Raw genomic sequence first — 20,797 nt, forward strand, 5'->3', positions numbered from 1 at the left:
TAACAATGCTGAACTGAAAAATTGCAATGTGCCCACTTTTTAAAGTGAAAAGTATTTTTATTGAAAAATGTACTCACCTTTTAATGTAAATCTTAATCTAGAAAAAACGTATTTTTCTGAAATTGGTGTGAATCTCTTTTTTTGAGTCGTGTCTCATTTGTTAGCCACCGTGTGTATAACAAGTATCTTACACTCCTCTGTTTTAGGCCTACGGCTGTTCGACCACACTACCACAAATAGAGCACTTTAGGTTTTCGTAGAAGCACTGATTACTTGTGGGGAATCTCTGGACCCTTTACAAGATAAAACCAATTATTTGTATATCACATGAAGAGTTAAGCCAGCTTCCTACAGCACTCAATTAGAGCATATGCGTTTCCTTTTTCCAACATGTTCTGCTTTCTTTGTCGCCCATACCCTTGATTTATCTACCCTCCTATGGCCTCCATTCCTTGCACCATCCCTTTCCTTTCCTTTCTTTTTTTTTTTTTTTTTTAAAAGATCTTTCCGGTAGCAGCAGTTTACTATCCGGCCTCTCTTCACTGTTATGCTTTTGCACACTTCATATATATATTGTTTTTATTTACTGGGGTAAGATGGGCGTTTACCTCCTTGCAACAGTAAATTAAAAGTAAATTAAAAAAAATATGGCAGCAGCACCATTTTTCCTTTTTTATTTTTTGCAGACAAAATGTCAACTATAACACCTTTAAAATTTGAGACCTATTAGATTTGCCAGTGCTTGTTAATTTAGGCACTGCTGGCATATGTTAGATCTATGAATTGTAACTGGTCAACAATGTTGGGATTTCGACAGATCAGTGTAGAGTTTAGGTTATTGAGCAAGTTAGGACATGAACAGGTGATTTTAGTATGTCCTTGAAAATTTGCTATTCTGCCTCCTAATAAAAAAAGACAAATGCTGGAAGAGTGGTAGGTCATGGACGCCTTTTGGATGAAGACCACCTTAAACATCATATATCAATGCAGTCTCAAGATGGTATTTAAGCCACTACCTAAATCTTTTTTTTAAAGAAAATCATTAAAGAGGCAAATACTGGCATGCACCATTTTTCATTCATTATGCATGCTTTTCGATTTAGGAGCGAGAGGGAATTATGAAAAGAGAGTAGAAAGCACATTCAGTCAAAGCTGAAGAGATCTGGAGAACTGATACATAAGTGCAAGTTCAAAAGAAATCTGGGATGATGAATTGTGGAAGGTTGTGGGACTTACGTGAGAGATAAGTAAGCAGCAAAGCCTAGGACCAGTGACTAAAGAGAAGTGTAAACAAGTCACATTGTGTTGAGTTATGCTTGGAGGATTTGGAATAGAGGCTTAATGTTAAAGCAATAAGGTAAATAATATTCTAAAGAGATGTGTAGAGAAGCGAGGAAAAGCTCCTGGGAGCTGAGATGAGGCAATGCAAGTAGTAAAGTAAAGAAAGAGGTTGAGAAGAGGAGGAGCAGAAGGTTAAAAGAAAGGGAATGGAGGAAGAATGAAGACCCTGGAAATAAATGAGTTTAGTGGCAGTTGTTTGTATCACTGTTCGCTTTTGTTGAGGCTCTCTGCTAAACTTTCCTACCCCCAGTGGCTGAACTTAAAATTCGGTGCTCATTTACTGCCAGACTGCTTCTCCAAAGCACTGGCTGACCTTCATTTTGCTTTCTACATTTAGTACATGTCAGTTTGCTATGAAATCTAGATTCTTGATCCTCAATGGTAAGAGTTTAGATGATTCTCTAGAGCCTAAGAAACGCAGGGCAGTACTGAAAACTTATTTAGAGGTAACACTAGATTGGAGCAAAAAAATATCATTCCATATATAATGCCAAGGCAGTGTTTTAGCTTTGGTAAAAGTAGAAGACATTTATTCACATGAAAAAGTTCAGGAGTCTAGTAGATCTGTCTTTTGCCTACAGTAACATTAATCACTTAGTTTCCTGAGGCGGAAGCCGGGAAAGTACGTTTAGAGCTGGTACTGAATCGCTTATTTTATTGTTGCTGCTAAACCTCTTCTATATTTTAAATCTAACATTGTTATTTGCACACGCGCTGCGCAGACGGAGTTACCTCTTGGGAGCCTCACTCTGGGGCACCGGGGGAGAGACCGGACTTCTTCTTGGGACGGCCGCCATCTTGGGGCTACAAGGGGGAGGCGGTCTAGTAGTCAACTCCATTGGCATAAATGCCAACCCCTCAGCGCACGCGCAGCACTTAGTTTCCTGAGGTGGAAACCGGGAAAGTACGTTTAGAGCTGGTACTGAATCGCTCATTTTATTGTTGCTGCTAAACCTCTTCTATATTTTAAATCTAACATTGTTATTTGTACACGCACTGCGCAGACGGAGTTACCTCTTGGGAGCCTCACTCTTGGGCACCGGGGGAGAGACCGGACCTCTTCTTGGGGCTACAAGGGGGAGGCGGTCTAGTAGTCAACTCCATTGGCATAAATGCCGACACCTCAGCGCACGCGCAGCGGACGCGCCGAAGGCGCGTACAAGGCAAGCTCGTCCGCGCCCTTACAAGCCCGAAAGCTCTGCCCAAATATACTGTGCTCTGCCCCTACCAACTCGGATAACCTATTCCCCTAAGGTATTAATGGACTATAGAATGTGCCATATGCCACAGTCCACTACCTGGGCTAATTGCCCAGAAACCTTTCCGCTCAACCTGGAAGGACCAGTGACATGTAAGACATGTTCCTTCTGCTGTAAACTAAACGACCCGGTTGGCCCTGATTTAAACGTCTTGCCAGACGCAAACCATCCCAGCCCTATATTTATTCTCTGCAACGTCAGGTCTTTAGCTAAACACCCTATTGAAATCTGGGATATGGTCAACTCGTACTCCCCAGACCTATGTTTCTTTACAGAAACGTGGCTAAACCCCTCTAACCACCCCCAGATTTATCTAGCTATACCCGACGGCTACAAATTTATCCATTCAGATAGGCAGGGAAAACAGGGGGCGGGATTGCAATAACTTTCAGAGATCACCTAAACGTCCATTGGACTGCCACTCATTGTACGGCCAGTCTAGAATTAGGCTTTTTTAAGCTTGTTAGATCACCATCAGACTGCTGGAATGGGGCACTGCTCTATCGGCCTCCGGGGCCCACGACCTACTTCGCGAATGAATTAGTGGAGTTGATCGCCCTGCAAACCATAGCATCCAGGAATTTCATTCTGCTTGGGGACTTCAACTTTCATGGGGATGCCCCAGGGAACCCAGAGACGAAAAATCTCCTAAACCGCTTAAATCAAATCGGCCTCTCCCTTCTTTCAACTGCCCCCACGCATAGAGCAGGTCACGCCCTTGACCTGATCTTTACTAATATTGTGCACCTCATCGACCTCCCTCCCCTCCCCTTAACATGGTCTGACCACTTCATGGTCCCTTTCACCATGCGACGACCGTATTCAAATGTACTTCCAGATTCTGAACCTCGCTCCTCGCTATTCCGCAGACCCTGGAATAATTTATCCCTAGAAGCTTTCGCGGCTGCCTACAATGCCCTCCCTCAGGCTCCCCCACCGACAGGCTTAGATGCTTCAGAACGGTTGAAGATTTTCTCTACCAAACTAAAAACAGTTTTTGACTCCCTAATTCCCGTAAAAAATTCTGCCCCTCCAAACAGCGAAAATCGGCCCCCTGGTATACAGGAGAGCTCAGTGTGGAAAAATCCAGGTGCAAAGCCCTGGAGAGATGCTGAAGAACCAGTCAAACCCCTACGGACCGACTGACCTATAAACATTCCTTATCTAAATATCATCAGAACATAAAATCAGCAAGGAAATATTTTATATTAAAACAAATTGACCAAGCTTCCAACTCTTCAAAAACTTTATTTAATATAGTTAAAGATTTTGTCTCCCCTCATGCGTGTAGGCTGCCTCAAATGGAGTCACAGGACCTCTGCAACTCTCTTGCAACCCACTTTGAGGAAAAAATTAACCTGATTTACGCAAATTTTCCACCTTTATTATCACAGACCACAACTCCCCTCATGAACTCTGCCGAAATCAACCAGAAGACTTCAGGCAAGCTCAAACAATTTGAACCCCTCTCTTTAGCGGAAGTTAACACCCTGCTCTCATCGGCAAAGTCTGGTTCAACTAGCGACTCGTGCCCCCGAGAATCATGGCCCTTATAGCCCCATGCTGTGCCTCGGAAGTCCAAGAAGTTTTCAATAGTTCCATTAGGTCGGGCGTTATCCCTTCCATCTGGAAGGAAGCGTTTGTTCGCCCCATCCTGAAAAAACCGACAGCAGATCCCCTTACGCTCGCCAACTATCGGCCCATATCATTATTACCCTTGTTGGGCAAATCACTTGAATCCGCTATAAATAAACAGCTGAGTCACTACCTCGAATCAAATGATCTTCTAGACTCATCGCAATCAGGTTTTCGGCCAGGCTTCAGTACTGAAACTGCTATTCTTGTAGTTACCGACTTACTGAGGCTAGAAATGCACGCGGGAGGATCAGCCATTCTGGTTCTCTTAGACCTCTCCGCAGCATTTGACACTATCGCCCATTCTAAGCTGTCGGAGAGATTGCGTTCCTGTGGCATACAAGATCAAGCTCTGAAATGGCTACAAAATTTCCTTGCAGATAGAAATCAAACAATCATGCTAGGTCCATTCCGGTCAGACAAACGTGGTCTGGACAAAGGCGTCCCTCAGGGATCATGTCTCAGCCCCACTTTGTTTAATCTATACATGTCCCCTTTAGCTAAAATAGCCGAATCATGTGGGTTTGAGATTATCTCATACGCGGACGACACCCAGCTTATCTTTAAAATCAACCCAAATGCAACGTCAGAACACCTACGTTTTGCAGCTGGAATGATCAACATCTCAAATTGGATGACCGAGAATCTTCTCCAGTTGAACCCGAGTAAGACAGAGATTTTATTAGTAGGGAAAGCTTCTCTTTCTTGGTCTAAGGACTGGTGGCCGCAAGAGCTCGGTACGGCACCAGTTCCTAAGCAAGTAGTGAAGAATCTGGGGTTCACACTTGATCAGGCCCTTTCAATGAAAGATCATGTAGCTACAATCACCAGCTCCTGTTATTTTAGCCTGCGGCTTTTACGGAAGATTCTCCCTTACCTTCCCATCAAGCACCGAAGAACTCTAGTTCAGGCAATGGTGATCTGTCGCCTCGACTACGGCAACGCTATGCTGGCCGAACTTGGTCCGTCCCTGTTAAAGAAACTACAGGTCATCCAGAACACCGCTGCCCGAATGATACTTGATCGCCCGGCAGGCTCGCCTTCAACCCTCTCCTATTAGATCTCCACTGGCTCCCGATTGTGAAACGATCTCACTTTAAGACCCGTTGCCTTACTTACAAAGCCTTGAACGGTAAAGGCCCCAAATACTTGGCAAACAAACTAATAAAGGACCTCCACCCTCAATTTAAGGTCTAACGCCATGGAATTTCTGAAGATTCCCAGAATCTGCCGTTCCCGTTCCGGGGCGAGGGCTTTCTCATGTCTCGCGCCACGTTACTGGAACTCGCTTCCCATTGCCATTCGTAACTGTCCCTCTCTCACAATCTTTAGGAAAAAATGGAAAACCTTTCTATTTCTGACTCCTCAGTATTAGTGTTGTGGATTCTTCTTCCATTTTTTTCCCTCTCAGTGAATAACTAAGTATAGCGCCAAGATGCCCCCGGGTGAGTCGTGCGCTCTAGAAGTGCCCAAAAAAAAATCAAATATTTTTGTGGGAGAATCTAAGTAGCTTACGCACTCACCGAACTCTACATACAGTAACATGGCCTGAATGTGTCTACTACCAGCATACTCCTCATTTAATTTGAATGGAAAGAATCGGAACGTTGTGTGCCCGAATGTTAGCATCGTTTTTGTTTTCTTTTTTTTTTTTTTTTTGCATGGGCCAGCGTGCTGACATTTCGAGTTTAATCGCTGAGATTGAGTCCTCCCTCTGTCTTTAGCAGTGAACTGTGTGTGGTGATGTTATAGCTGGCAGGGGAGTATTTTATTCCCTTTTAGCACATAGGCAGCCACAATCCACACTGGTTTGGGCTCACAGCAACTTTGAGCAGTATCTTGAGGCCGAGCATTCTTGGGGGAGGTTGCAACATTCACAGTGGATTGAATACACATCTGAGGAGCCACTCTGTATGTTGCAAGGTTTACTACCTTGCATTCTGCCGATGAAGTGGGATAGTGGTGTCCCAGTGTGCACGTTGCTGGCCTCACCATTATTGTTGCTACTGCCTGAGCAGAGTTTAAAAGAAAGGTAGTGTGCTTCAGACATACCGCACAGCAACAGCGTTTGATATCTACTTCGTAGAATGTAATATGACGGTTCTAAATAGAGCGGTGCCATCCACTGGGTAGAATGTAATAGAACGGTTCTAAATAGAGCGGTGCCAACCACTGGTGTTTTAGTGAGGCAGAGGATCAGGGATGATACTACATGACACTGAAATAAAAAAAACATGCCAGTATCATGACCATGCAAAGACCCGAACCACAGTCTAAGCAAAGCTGATAGAAAGTCAGTCATTGTTGCAGAAATGTTTAACACAGAAATTCACACAAACTTCAGTCACCTCACGCAATGACAATTTGTCCCCAGCTCAACCCAACACAAGAACTTTCATTGAGGGGCAGTTCTTCCACATTCTATCAGTTTTAAGACCAAATGTAGACGATTTTGACTATCTTTTTGCAAAAGGTTGTCATACGGTAGTAATGCAGTAGGCAATGATTTGATATAGCTGTTGGTACTAAAGTTAAAATTGAAGTGCTAAACTATATTGCACAATTTTCTTTTCCTGGCTTTCCTCTGAATAGCCTCTGTTAAAAGGATGTGTACTTCCCTAAAGCTACAAAGTGTTTTGGGGAAAGAAACCGAGCATCCTCCTGGCTAGTGGTGCGTCTACAGTGCACATTGCCTGGGAGCCATTTATTATGAGAAGTCGCACGTCTTTCTGGCTGTAGCAATGGTAAGCAGAAACAATGCTGCCTCTGACCATGTTAAGAGCCCTGTAAGTGTTAAAAGCACTATAGTTACCAAAATGAATGCTTTTCACTTGACAATTCTTTGTCGGGCATCTCAAACTTGACGAGATGCAAAAGTGACCAATGAGCCTGAGAGCACAGCTTTAGTTGGCTAATAAAATAGTTTAACGCAGAGCTGACTTTAAATGCCATAGCCCTGAAGAGTCTTAATGAGTAACTAGAGGATTGCTCCTCGGATAGATCTCAGAACTAGATCTGATATTTTAATCTAGGGTTTAAATTGAGAGCACCTAATAAGATTGCATAAATGGTATATGAGCAATGCTGAATCCTTTTGGTTGCCCAAATCTTTACTTATTAAATTTACTGTTAAATATAAGTGTTTGAAAATTGACTTTCCATTGATTTGTTTCTTTGTTTGCCTCCAAAGCTTCATATTGCAGAGCACCCAGCAGGTCACCTTGTACTAAAATGGTTAATCGAACAAGATCAAAAACTGAAAGAAGCTGGAAGAGAAGGTAAGTTGGACAGAAAATTGCTTGATTACCTACCTACCCACCCCCCATCCCCCCCCCCCCCCCCCCCCCCCCCCGAAATGTGAACTTGTAGTGGTTTGGCCTCGGGTTGACAATCTAGGCAACTTTTTTACAGAAAAAGTTCAGATTGTTATGTTACAAAGATTTATATAGCACGCATATACCCGTGGGTGTCTTTTGGCGCTTGCTGTACCTGAACATGCTGAGATGGAAACTGTTATTTGTGAAACAACCACGTTTTTAGCTCTTTCCTGAAAGCGATCAATGGGTGGATATCGCTCTAAGATGTGGATGTAGGGTGTTCCAGAGCCTAGCCCTGCAGTTGACGAACCTCCTTCCTCCCCAGTTCACTTTCTTGAATTTGGTAGTAGCTATCAATCTGGCAGTGGCTGAATGGAGATGTCTGTTGAAAGTGTCCCTCTTAAAATGTTCCCACAAAAACCCAGTTCCTGCCTGATGTAGGGCTTTGAGCCACGCAGAGTGCCTTGAACTTGATTCGCTTTTGGACAGGGAGCCAGTGCAGTGTTCACTGAAGAAATCTAGTGTAATTTAGGACTATTCATAATAATTCTAGCTGCAGCGTTTTGGACGGATTGAAGCTTTCTACACATTTTTTTCCTGTACAGTCCATTACAGTAGTCTAATTTTGAGAATTGCTGTGACCACAGTTTTTCTGGTGTTGCTGGGAATGAAAGGGAGGATTTTTCTTATCCTGATGGTATGAAAAGATGATGAAACTACCTTGGATACTTGAGGTCCAAAATTGAGCATGTCATAAGACCCAAGTTTTGGGCTTTTGTCACAGGTACAGGTAATGGACCTAGGCTATCCGGCCACCATGCTGGGAAAAGGTTGCTGAACAGTACTACCTTGGTTTTACCTGAATTGAATTTTAAGCAATGCTTGCTCAGCTATAAGCTGATGGCAACCATGCAATCTTGATGGACCTGAAGGGTCTTTATCGACTGCTGAGACTACCAACTGAGTGTCATCAGCATAGGAGGTAGAATTTAGGTTGAAGCTTCTGATCAAAGATGCTAGTGTCGAAACATATATTAAACAGGGTTGGGCTCAGTGAAGAGCCCTGAGGAACCCCGTAGGCAGTGTGAAAGGTAGGGAGTTCTATTGGAGCAATGTAAGAATTTGAGCCCTTTCTGAAAGGAAGGATGAAAGTATTGAAAGGGCGTTATCTATAAGTCCTGTGGCATTCAGGTGGTGGACTAGAAGTTATGGGCCGCTGTGTCAAACGCTGCAGATAGGTCCAACAAGATGAGGGCTGCTGATTTCCCCCCCACCCCCCTATTATGGAGTGCGGTTCTTATATCTTCTGTGGTTTTTATTAAGGCAGTTCCAGGGCTGTGGCCTGCTCTAAACTCAAACTGACTGGGATCTAACTGATGGTTGTCGAGAAATTTTTTAGATCATTCTGAATTCTTTTCATCGATTTTCGCTGGAAAAGGAAGCCTAGAGATGAGACGATAGTTTGTGGGGTAGCTAATATCAAGAGTTGGCTTTTTTATTAAAAGGAGAATACTGGCTTTTTTCCACATAGTGGGGAAACACCCCTTGTGAGAACTTTTGATTAAAAATGGAGGATAAGTAGGTAGAGATAGGTTGCACAGCAAGTTTTAGTATCCTAGGAGGACATGGGTCGTCCGGTGATACTGATTTAGCACCTAGTAGGAGAGCAGCTACTTGGTTAGGAGTAGTGGATGTGAATTCCAAAAGCAGGGGATAGGTATGAGCTTCCTGATGATTCAGCTCGATAATATCCTTGGATTTAGAGTTGTCAAATATATTAAAGTTTTAGTCGACCTTTTCTTTAAGAGTAGAAGCCAGAGTGTCACAATACTGTTGACTGTGAATGGTCCAGTTATTATTTGGGACCGAAGTGAGCCTCGTGACCACCTGATACAATTCCTTGTTGGATGCGTTCTCTATCAATTGGGTGTAGTAAAAAAAAAATTCATTAATAAGAAGGGTTTTATATTTAGCGAATGCTGATTTGTATAGCTGTTCATCTTTGTCATCATATTGTTTGCGCCAGCGTCTTTCTTGCCTTCTCCAGGTTAATTTTTACCGTCTCAAGGCTTCTGTGAACCAGAGGCCTGAAGGTTCTTCTCTGTTTATGAGACATAGTTGGTGGAGTAAGTTTAAGGAAGGCAGAGTTAAGCCATGAAGTATAGCCATAGGCTGAGGAATTAATATCAAGAGGGATGGCAGGTTAACTCTGCTTTAGGCAATGGGTTAGTGTCACCCTGTCTATTTTATGCCACGCTCTGCAGGTGACGGTTTTGGCTGGCTTAGAAAAGGGCTTTCCTGTATAGGGAAACTTGTATTCAAAGAATATAGCTTGGTGACTGGACCAGCTAAGCGGAAGTGTCTTCGAGAATGTGATGGCAGGATTATTGGAGAAAAGTCCTTCAAGGGTGTGACTAGCTGAGTGTGTAGTATGACTAACTAGTTGTCTAAGTCTTGGCTCTGATTCCATCTCTAAAGGAGTTTGGGTATGTTATGTTATGTTATGTTAGCAATTTGTTAAAGCGCAAAACAGGTATCATTTTGCTGTATGGATTCTAGATGGAAATTAACGTCTCCGAGTATAGTAAAGGTATCAGATTGGAGGCCATGCTCCATCATCGAATGAAAGTGCTTTTAGGCCATGGGGGCCGATAGATAAGCAGGCCACTCAACAAATCCTGATTATAGAAACCTAGTTTGAACAGAAAAGCCTTGCAGTCGGTGGAGGGAATGGCAATGCAGTGGGCATTTATCCAACTGCGATAAGTTAAAGTGAGGCCACTGCCTCTTTTTATAGGTCTATCTAATCTGAACGATTCAAAGCCAGGTGGAACTGCTACGGCAAAGTCCGGGTCATTCGCCACTTCACCCCACAATTCCTTAATGAAGAGAGAATCAAGCTTAGCAGCATCAATAAATTAAACTATTTCGTATTTGTGTGTCGGTAAAGATCATGCATTAATAAGTGCAAGCTTTATCGTGTCATTTTTACTGGGAAGTAGAGCTTGTATTCAAGGAGGATCTCATGGGCAGCGGTCTCAAAACAGTAATGTTACAGTGCGTGCACGAAATTCTGCCTGAAGGGACTGTTGAGTAAAAACAAAGTTTCATACAGTCACAGGTGCATGGGGGACGAAAGGCAAAGAGTGCCTTACCTGAATAATTGATGCAGGCCTCTTTTTCTCCTAAAAAAAGATCCAAGGTCCCTGGCGAAGTGTCCATTGCTAAATATCCCCTGAGGGAGGGGGGCGTGTCCAACCTCTGCGCCGGAGCGTGAAAAGATCAAAGTGGGGAAATCAAATGGGCTTCTAACTTGGGTCAAACAACCCTTTTAGCACCCACAGGCTCCCCTGTGGGATGCTACTACTGGTAAATTAAAAGTTAAATAAATGAAAGTCAAAGAAGTATTTGACAGCAGCGGAGACCAAAATAACTCTGTAGTTCCAATGTTGGACTTGGACACCTATATTAACTCCTTCACCGGACACTTATTTTGACTCCTGCACCAGGTTTTCCCCTCCTCCTCCAGCACTTAAACGCATGAATGCCTTTCACCCCCATCTCAAAAGAGGAATGCATCCCTGTTTGTAAAAAATAGTAGACCCTCCATGTAACCACTAAACCCACTCCCATCCCTTTGTTGGGGGGGGGGGGGGGGGGGAGACAATGCTCTAATTACCCCTTACTTGATAGAAATAATAAATGTATGGATCTTAAAGCGAATATTTCCAGAGCAATTAAATATGCCATAGCATTCCCCTTTCTAAAAAAGAAAACAAAACTTTGCAGCACCCTGCTTAATAAAGCAAACTATATCTTTTACCTTCTATATCGGTGTTGATTGAAAAAGTAGGCACTTCCCAACAAAAAACGTTTGCAGAAATGAGTTCTTACAGAATTTGCAAGCTGTTTTAACTCCACAAAGGAACACAGAAGTAGTGACAACTTCAGCCATCGATGACTTAAGAACTATGGTCAATGAAGATATTAGTGGGGTACTACTTCTTTTGGACCTCACAGCTGCCTTTAGCACCATTGATCACACCATACTTTTGTAAAGGCTCATTTCTTTAGCCATGGGAGCGAGGCTGGTCAGTGCTTGTCTCAATAGTCTACTTGCTCTTGGAACGGCATGAATACATCCTTCTTAACACTTTTCAAGTTGAAGCTGAACCCCCTTCATTTGGGTGTACTTCATGGGACTATAATTGCCCCTTTACTGTGTAATCTTTAGCTGGCCTCATTAACGTTTTTGTTCCAACAGTACAATGTAAAAACTTAATTCTATGCTGAGGAAGCCTAACTGGTTTGCCAAGTACCGAGTTTACTAAGCGACTGTAACTATGAACTGCCCCTAATACTAAGTGTCTCAAGCCTGGATGCAGGCAAAGTTCCTAAACTGAACACTGATAAAACAGAAATTCCACCTATTTATAATGAAATCAATAAATGGGACCTCTCCCTATGGCCTACAGTGTTAAGCCCTGCTTCGGACTAGATCAAATCAGTTGATAATCTAAAATGTATTCTATACTCCAAATTCTATTTTGACCTATAGGTCTTAACAGTGGTAACATTCTATCTCATCAAACTGTGAACCTAAAGAAAATGGTACAATTGCTTTAATTTCGCTATAAAGTTGCTGTGGCCCATAGTTTTATCTCCTCACGACTCGACTTAGGCAAATCTGCATACCTGAGCCACCCTCAAAAATAACTTTAAAGATTACAGAACTTACGAGATGCCACCATCACACTTATTTTCAAAATTCTAAAATGTGAGCATAATTCTGCCTACTGTATCTCCTCTGGCTACCGATAAAAATATTGATCTAGCTCAAAGCTGCGTATCTAATGCATAACGCATGCTACGAATCCCTTCCCACTTTTCCAGTTACAAATTGAAGTACTACCCAGTCGAAGATTTAAGATTGGCTAAGTCCATCTTTTTTGCAGTCCATAAATTTATTCTACAGAATTGAGGAGACAAAGATTTGAGAGTTCAGCTCCCTCTTGTAGAACTCAGTAACATAGGGAAAAACCAAAAAAAAAACTGTTCAAATTCCAAAAATCCTTTAAAAACCTGACTCTTCCCTCAATCAACTGTCCAGATAATTACAATCATTTGCTTGAATCCCTTCTGTTTTCATAATCAAGCAATTAAAGGTTCTATTTATGGGTGATTATGCGCTCTACAAACAAATAAATAATAGCAAGGGTGCCTTTTGACTGTAAATTTAGGTGGGGAATTGAGAAATACCCTGTCTCGATCACAATGCCTTTACTCCCCTGGTCAAGATTACACATTCTGATGGATACTTTTAACCACAGATTCCTCAGCTTTAGAATTTCACCAGGTGCCAGACTTGATACAGAAGATTTTTCAGTATAGTTAGTTGCTGCATGCCAATAGGTGGCATTGTGCGAGTCAGTGTCCACTCCACTCTCCCCGAAAGTGATGATTGGAGCCATATTTAGGCACCACCCAGGCACGCTGACGGCAGTTACTTTCTTTTGGCATATGTGAATTCCAAGCTAGCTTGCTTTTTTCTAATCACTTTACATGCTTTTTATTTAACCTCATAGTACCACAGGCTTTTAAATCTTGTTGGTATTTGCGCAAACAAAAGTCTGATGGAACCCCATGTCTAGGATACAGCCACGACCCCAAGCTGGGTGGGGAGTGCTACATGATAAATCTGTAGGTGATCTGGGACTGCAGAGTCAAGCTGCACATCGCCGGAAATGGCGTAAAGGCCACTCCCCCTCAAAGTCAAGGAAACTGACCTGTTCTCTGGGCTGATCATGCAACAGATGTGCGTTGCACTCCAAGCCTTAAGGTAAGTCCAAATTGAAGAAGGAACACCAGAAGTCCAAGTGGGCCTTTCAGCACTCTCCTTCTGAAGTTATGAGGACTTCTAGGTGCCCAGTCTTGCTTCCGGTCCCCTACCAACGAGCAGATTCTGCAGCTGATTTTCCAAAGCACCCTGAGTAATCAGGTCTGCCAGAGACACCAAAGTAAATTCTGGTATCTGAAAGAAACACTTTAGTTAGATTCCTCACCTTGGAATATCCCCAGGCGTCAGACTGGATCCGGAAGATTTTTCGTCAGCAATACCCCTTGCGCGTCGCTAGGCGTCGTCTGCGGCTCCGCGTCCGTCGTCGTGCGCCGGAATGACGTCGTCGGAGTACTTAGACGCCGCCCTCGCGCGCTGACGTCAGTTCTTCTTTTTTCCGCGCCAGTAAGCGCAGATCCGGGAGAGCTACCCCTTTAGTCTTTTTTGACTAAGCCTTTTGATCTTGTCTCGACTCCGGTGCCGGTAGGATGCCTGGTTTCAAAGCCTGTGCTGACTGTAACCGCTTGATGCCGGTTACGGATCATCACCGCCGGTGCCTTTACTGTTTGGGCCTCGACCACGACGCGGAGTCGTGCTCGGACTGCAAGGCCCTGACCTCGAAGGCTAGACGGGAGCGGTCCCGTAAGCTCCTCGAGATTCGCCATTCGGCTCCGCGCCCCTCTCGATTCCGGTCCAGGAGGAGGTCCAAGGATCGGTCGCGGAGCCGCAGCCGACGTCATCATCGCTCGTCTGGCTCCAAGTCTTCGGGTAAGTCGAAGCACTCCAAGAAGTCCAAGAGGCGACACCACTCTTCGGACTCCCCTCGCCGGTCACGCGACTCGGCCGAGGGTCAGGGTGGTTCCACCCCCGCGGCTCCAGCAGAGCCGCAGGCGCCGCGCACGTCCCCATACCCGCCGGTCCCTGGGACTGACGCGACGCCGACGGAAGTCAGTGCCTTCCTCTCGGCCATGAGGAAACTGGCTCCGCCGTCGACGCCCGCTCGCGCGCCTTCGGGCCTCGCGGACCCGACTGGGCGACCTTGCACGCCGGCGGCTCCGGCGCCGTTGACGGCTCCGGCCCCGATGCCGCAGGTCCCCGAGGGACTCGTCCCCGTCGACGCCGGTCGACCTAGTCACGCCTCCTCCGCCGGCGTCGACACCGGTACCACCTCCGACGCCGGCTCCGCTCGGCGTCGATCCCCAGTTCAGCCCCGCTCCGGATCCGACGCCGGTGCGGCGTCGATGGACGCCGCGTTCGGTGCCGTTAGAGACACATTATGTCTACCGTCCGGCTCCGATCCTTCCTCCTGTTTACCAGGAATCGGATGACGGGAGCGACTGGGAGGGGTCCGAGGACCCTATGGCCGTTCAGGCTCAGCTGTCACAGGACTGGGCAGATGAACTGAGGGAGGCCAGTGGTCTGGATACCTCACCAGACACTGGATTCATCTCTCCTCCGACTGTGGCTTCGGAGGAGGGTGCTGCTTTCTCTGTGGTGCTGCGCAAGGCGGCCGCAGCCCTTGGGCTCGAGCTGCCTGCCGTGGCTGTGAGGACTAAAGTCCTCACTGAGGTGCTTCAGTCTGCAGCAAGCTCCACTGAGCCTCTGCTGCAATTCAATGAGGCCCTCAATGACGTTCTGCAGGGCACCTGGTCCAAGCCCTCCACAGTTCCTCCTGTGGACAGGAACGTTGCCAGGCGCCACCGCCCTGCTCCGGGCGACCCCAGTTTTCTGTCCCAACACCCCACCCCCGAGAGCCTGGTTATCCAGGCTTCTACCTCCCAATCCTCCTTCCCGACCGCTCCGCCGGACCGGGATTCCAAGAGACTGGAACAGTTTGGCAAAAAGCTGTTCTCCTCCCTTAGTTTGGGTCTGCGGTCTTTAAACACCGCCTGTCTTTTGGACCGTTATTCCCACTCTCTGTGGGATACGGTGGAGGACGTGCTGCCCCTGTGCTCGGAGGAGGCCCGAACACGACTTACCCAGGCTCTGGCCGATGGGAGGGATGCAGCACGACATGCAGTCCGATGTGGGCTTGACACGACGGACTCGCTGGGTAGGGCGATTTCTACCACGGTGGCGCTTAGACGTCACGCCTGGCTGCGGTCCACGTCCTTTTCGGGGGATGTCCAGAGCACTCTCATGAACATGCCCTTTGATGGCACTCGCCTTTTTGGTGAGAAAGCGGACAGTGCGCTGAACCGCTTTAAGGACTCCCGGGCTACGGCCAAGTCCTTGGGCCTCTCGGCCCCGCGGTCGCAAACTTCCGCTTTTCGCCCCTTTCGTGGCCAAGGAAGGGGTGCCTCCTCACGTCCGCTTAGCCACCAGCCGCAGACCCAACCTGCGCGCGGACGTGGTTTCCGCCGAGGCGGTTCTGGAGGTCGACGCGGTCAGCCCACATCCACCCCGGCAGCATCCGCCTCCAAGCCTTCCTAGTCCAAGCTTTCCGGCCCATTCCTCGCCAGTGGGCGGCAGAGTTCGCCATCACCTGCTCCACTGGCGTACCATCACTTCGGACAGGTGGGTGCTGCAAATCGTCCGAAGGGGCTACTCCCTCCCCTTCGAGACGACCCCTCCAGCCATGCCACCGCAGCACCACCGTGTCTCGGAGGATCATTTGAATCTTCTGCGAGAGGAAGTTTCGGCCCTCTTGGCCAAAGAGGCCGTCGAGCGCGTTCTGAGTCCAGAAGTAGGTCGTGGTTGTTATTCCCAATACTTTCTGGTTCCCAAGAAGGGCAAGGGGGGCCTACGCCCTATCTTGGACCTCCGGAACGTCAATGCCTTCCTCCGGAAGGAACGGTTCAAAATGTTAACTTTGGCTCAGGTTCTAGCTGCCCTAGACCCTGGAGACTGGATGGTAGCGTTGGACTTGCAGGACGCTTATTTCCGCATCCCCGTCCTGCCGGCCCACCGGCGTTACCTGTGGTTCACGGTGGGCCAGGAGCACTTTCAGTTCACCGTGCTCCCCTTCGGCCTCACCAGTGCCCCTCGGGTGTTCACGAAAGTGATGGCGGTGGTCGCAGCTCATCTGCGCAGATCAGGGGTTCCAGTCTTCCCCTATCTCGACGACTGGTTGTTGAAGGCGGGCTCGCCCCAGGCAGTCTTCTCCCACCTCCAGACTACGGCGGATCTCCTGCATTTGCTGGGGTTTTCCATCAACGTGCCGAAGTCACACCTGAGTCCCTCTCAGACGCTCCTCTTTATCGGAGCGGTTCTCGATTCGGCGCAGTTCCGGGTCTATCCGCCGGAACAGCGGGTCCGGGATATTCAGGCCCTGATTCCCATCTTTCGGCCTCTATCCTGGGTTTCGGTCAGGCTAGTGTTGCGGCTTCTGGGGCTGATGGCCTCCTGCATCCTACTAGTGCATCACGCCAGGCGGCGCATGCGGGCTCTGCAGTGGGACCTGAAGTTTCAGTGGGCCCAGCATCACGGAAACCTGTCCGACCATGTCTTGATCTCGGAGGGCACTGCGAAGCAGTTGCAGTGGTGGCTCACGGACCGTGATTGGGTCACGGGCAAGAGCCTCTCCCTTCCCCAACCGGAGCATGTCGTAGTGACGGATGCGTCCCTCCTGGGATGGGGTGGCCATATGGGAGAGGCGGAGATCAGAGGCCTCTGGTCTCCGGCGGAGTCTCGTCTCCACATCAACCTGTTGGAGTTGAGAGCGATCCGACTTGCACTGAAAGCCTTCCTTCCCTCTGTCAGGGGAAGTGTCGTGCAGGTGTTCACGGACAACACCACCGCCATGTGGTATTGCAACAAACAGGGCGGGGTGGGGTCGTGGACCCTTTGTCAGGAGGCTCTGCGCCTCTGGACATGGCTGGAACACCAGGGCGTCACCCTAGTGGTTCAACATCTGGCGGGCTCTCTGAACGCCAGAGCAGACGAACTCAGCCGCCGGTGCATGATGGATCACGAATGGCGTCTGAACTCCGAAGTGGCGCAAGGTCTCTTTCAGCAGTGGGGAGAGCCTTGGTTAGATCTATTCGCCACCGAAGAGAACGCGCAATGTCAGCAGTTCTGCGAGTTGGAATTTCCAAGGCGGCACTCGCTCGGCGACGCTTTTCGTCACGAGTGGAGTTGCGGTCTGTTGTACGCCTTTCCGCCTATACCACTTCTGCCCAGAGTGCTGAAGAAGATCAGGCGCGACCGGGCCCAAGTCATCTTGGTGGCTCCGGACTGGGCGCGAAGGTACTGGTATCCCGAGCTACTCCGTATGTTGACCGATCCTCCGATACGTCTGCCCCTTCGGGAGGATCTTCTGTCGCAGCAGCAGGGGAAGGTCCTCCACCCGAACCTGTCCAGCCTCCACCTCCATGCGTGGAGATTGAGCGGCGGCAGTTGATGCCATTCGACTTGCCTCCTGAAGTCTGTGATATCATTCTGGCAGCCAGGCGTCCCTCCACAAAGACGGTATACGCCTGCCGGTGGAACAAATTTGTGGCATGGTGCACAGCAAAGGCTGTGGATCCCCTTTCCGCCCCTCTTTCTGAGGTTCTCCTCTTTCTTCTTTCCTTGGCCCAGCAGGGCTCTGCCTTGGGCACCTTGAAAGGTTATCTTGCTGCCATCTCTGCCTTCTTACGGCTTCCTGATCAGCCCTCTCTTTTCAAGTCCCCTGTAGTTACACGCTTTCTAAAAGGCATTACTCACACGTTCCCTCCTGTCCCTTTTGTAATGCCTCAGTGGGACTTGGATCTTGTTCTCACATTTCTAATGTGCGCTCCCTTTGAGCCTCTTCATAATTGTCCTCTTCGTCTGCTGACGCTTAAGACTGCTTTTCTGGTAGCCATCACCTCAGCTAGACGGGTGAGTGAGCTCCAGGCTTTATCATCAAAGCCTCCTTTTCTATCTGTTCATCCGGACAAGGTTGTTCTTCGGCCTCGTCCCTCCTTTCTTCCAAAAGTGGTGACTCCCTTTCATCTTGGGCAATCTGTCACCTTGCCCACCTTCTTTCCGCCTCCGCATCCTTCCAAAGAGGAAGAGAGGCTCCACCGTCTGGACCCAAAACGTGCGCTCTCCTTTTATCTGGACCGCACAAAGCAGTTCCGGGTGGACGACCAACTCTTCGTTGGATACGTGGGTGCTAAGAAGGGAAAAGCTGTGCACAAACGGACCATCTCTCGGTGGGTCGTTTTGTGCATCAAAATTTGTTACTCCTTGGCAAAAAAGGACCCTCCTATTGGGCTGCGCGCCCATTCTACTCGGGCCACAGCGGCTACTACTGCTTTGGGACGGGGTGTCCCTTTGCAAGACATCTGTCAGGCGGCAACGTGGGCTTCGTGTGAGAAAGTGGCTCTGTATATACTGTTCCCTAATAGGTACAGGGTGTACAGAGTCCACAGTCCCCCAGAGGCTGATAGAGGTCAAAGTTAGGTATGACCTTACTCTCAAAAGTGGTAGCTTGGTCGAGCAGTAAGGCAGTACCAGAGGACAGTGTAAAGCATTTATTGTACACACTCAGTCAGCAAATGGTTTCACACACTCAATAACTGAACTCTAGGCCAATGATTTGTATATATAAAATATGCTTGTTTTATTTTTAGAACCACAAAGGGGGTAAAAATATACTTTCTCAGAATGAGAGGTTGAATATAAATACTTTTGTTTTAAGCAATAAATTTGTGTAAACAGTCACAGTTGGTTGCAATAAACAATCCTATTTCCTAAACATAACAATGCATTGAGCTCAATGGTAAATTCAGGTTATTTGTAATAAATTACTTTTCAGATTACTTTTGGAATTCCAGGTCTGGCTCCTAGAACCAGCCTGGGGTCAGTATTCAGAATCAAGTGATGAAAGTCGACTTAATAACTGTAAGGATTTTTAAATAATATTTAGCTATTTCAAAAGTTAGCACTTAGAAAATATTTCACAGAAAACATTCAATGGATCTCTATGGCAAGAAATTCAAATTGCAGGTAGAGTACTTTATCGTTACTTTAGTAATCCAGGACTGGGTGCCTAGACCCAGGACTGGGGTCCTTATCAAAAGCAGGTAAGTAATTTCGTTTGCAGAAATGGTACGATTTTAAAAGAATATTTCAAATTTGCAAAAGTAGACACTTAGAAGAAATTTCACAGAAAAGCAGACAATGGTTTCCTATGGGAGAAAAATGAGTTAGAGGTAAGTATAGTTGTGAACACTTTTCAGAGTCAGGGCTGGGCACCAAGATCCAGCACTGGGAGCTCACCTAGGAGCAGGTGAGTAAATTCGTTTTTGTCACTTGGCTGATTTTTGGTGAATTTTTGCAGTTTTGAAAAGTTCACACTTAGAAGATTTTTGAAGAAAAAGCCAGTCAATGTTACCCTATGAGGAAAATGAAGTTAGCGGTTTAAGGGTAAGTACTCGACTGGTAGTGTTGAAATTCCGGGCATGGACTCAGGGGTCCCCCAGTGTCAGGTAGGTACAGTTGGTTCACCCTCAGCGGTTTCAGGACGGCCGGGTGCAGAGAGAGTTGGGCCCAATGTTATCCTATGAGGGATAGGGGGGCCTTGGTTGGTGGCTGCTGTCTGGCAAGCCACGCGGCTGTGGGAGCTGGGCTCCTGGTCACTTACTCAGGGCAAGTGGGGAAGTAGGTTAGTGTAGAGAGGGCACTGCCAGGGCCACTCGGGCGGCTGGGTGCAGGGTGCTTTTGAGCCTTAGGGCGCTCAATGGAAATCAATGGGAATGTTCCGGTTTGGAAAGAGGCTGCAGGCTCGGGGACGAGGATGTTTCAGGTGCCACCACCACTTCGAGAGGTAAGTTGGGTAGTTGTAGGTTAGGTGGGTACCCCGGGATTGGGCACAGGAGGTCGCAGGGCGCCGGGTGCAGGGGTGCCTTTTGACGTCGGGAATCTTACCCTCTGGTTGATCGCGGCTGGGGTGGCACTTGGTTCTGAGGCTGCAGGCTTCTTCCGGGATGTCGAGGGGGGTCCTTGGGTGCCGGACTCTGGATCACAGTCGCCGTGGGGTCGTTCTCTGGGTCTTTGTCCACTCCGGCACTGGCCAGGCTTGGCTGGTGCAGAGTGTGTTGGGTCCGCGGTCCCGGGCTGGTGCCAGGGATAGCAAGTAGGTTTCTTGAGTAGAGCCTCTACTCGTGGGAGTCCCAGGGGCTTAGAGCTAAAAGGTAGCCAGGTCCTCCGGGGTTGGTGAGGTTGCTGGCCACGTGGGATGCCGCGCTGGTGCAGGTTCGAGAGTCGACAGGCCGGTAGGGCTGGGGCCAAAGCAGTTGGTGTCTTCTTCTCTTTTTAGCAGCTGCAGGGCAGGTCTTTGTTCTTCTTGCTCTTCTTGTCGTTTTTCTATCTGGAATCTGAGGAAGGAAGGTTCAGGGGGCCCCTAAATACTAGATTTAGGGGCGTTACAGGTAGGTGAAGGCCAGGGACCAATGGGTCCTTGTCCTGGGGTGGGTACACCCCCTATCCTGCCTCTCTCC

At 47.6% G+C, this 20,797-nt stretch overlaps 1 protein-coding gene across 1 annotated transcript in view; it reads left to right on the forward strand.

Moving 5' to 3' along the window:
- PUM3 (pumilio RNA binding family member 3) overlaps positions 1-20,797 on the forward strand; it is a 271,295-nt gene that overhangs the window by 218,802 nt on the left and 31,696 nt on the right. Inside the window, exon 16 of the mRNA XM_085632951.1 lies at positions 7,426-7,513. Coding sequence (XP_085489077.1) covers positions 7,426-7,513 — 88 coding nt within the window. The remainder of the gene's footprint in view (positions 1-7,425; positions 7,514-20,797) is intronic.

The sequence above is a fragment of the Triturus cristatus genome, chromosome 2_1 (assembly GCF_964204655.1).
Source record: "Triturus cristatus chromosome 2_1, aTriCri1.1, whole genome shotgun sequence".
Lineage (NCBI taxonomy): Eukaryota > Metazoa > Chordata > Amphibia > Caudata > Salamandridae > Triturus > Triturus cristatus.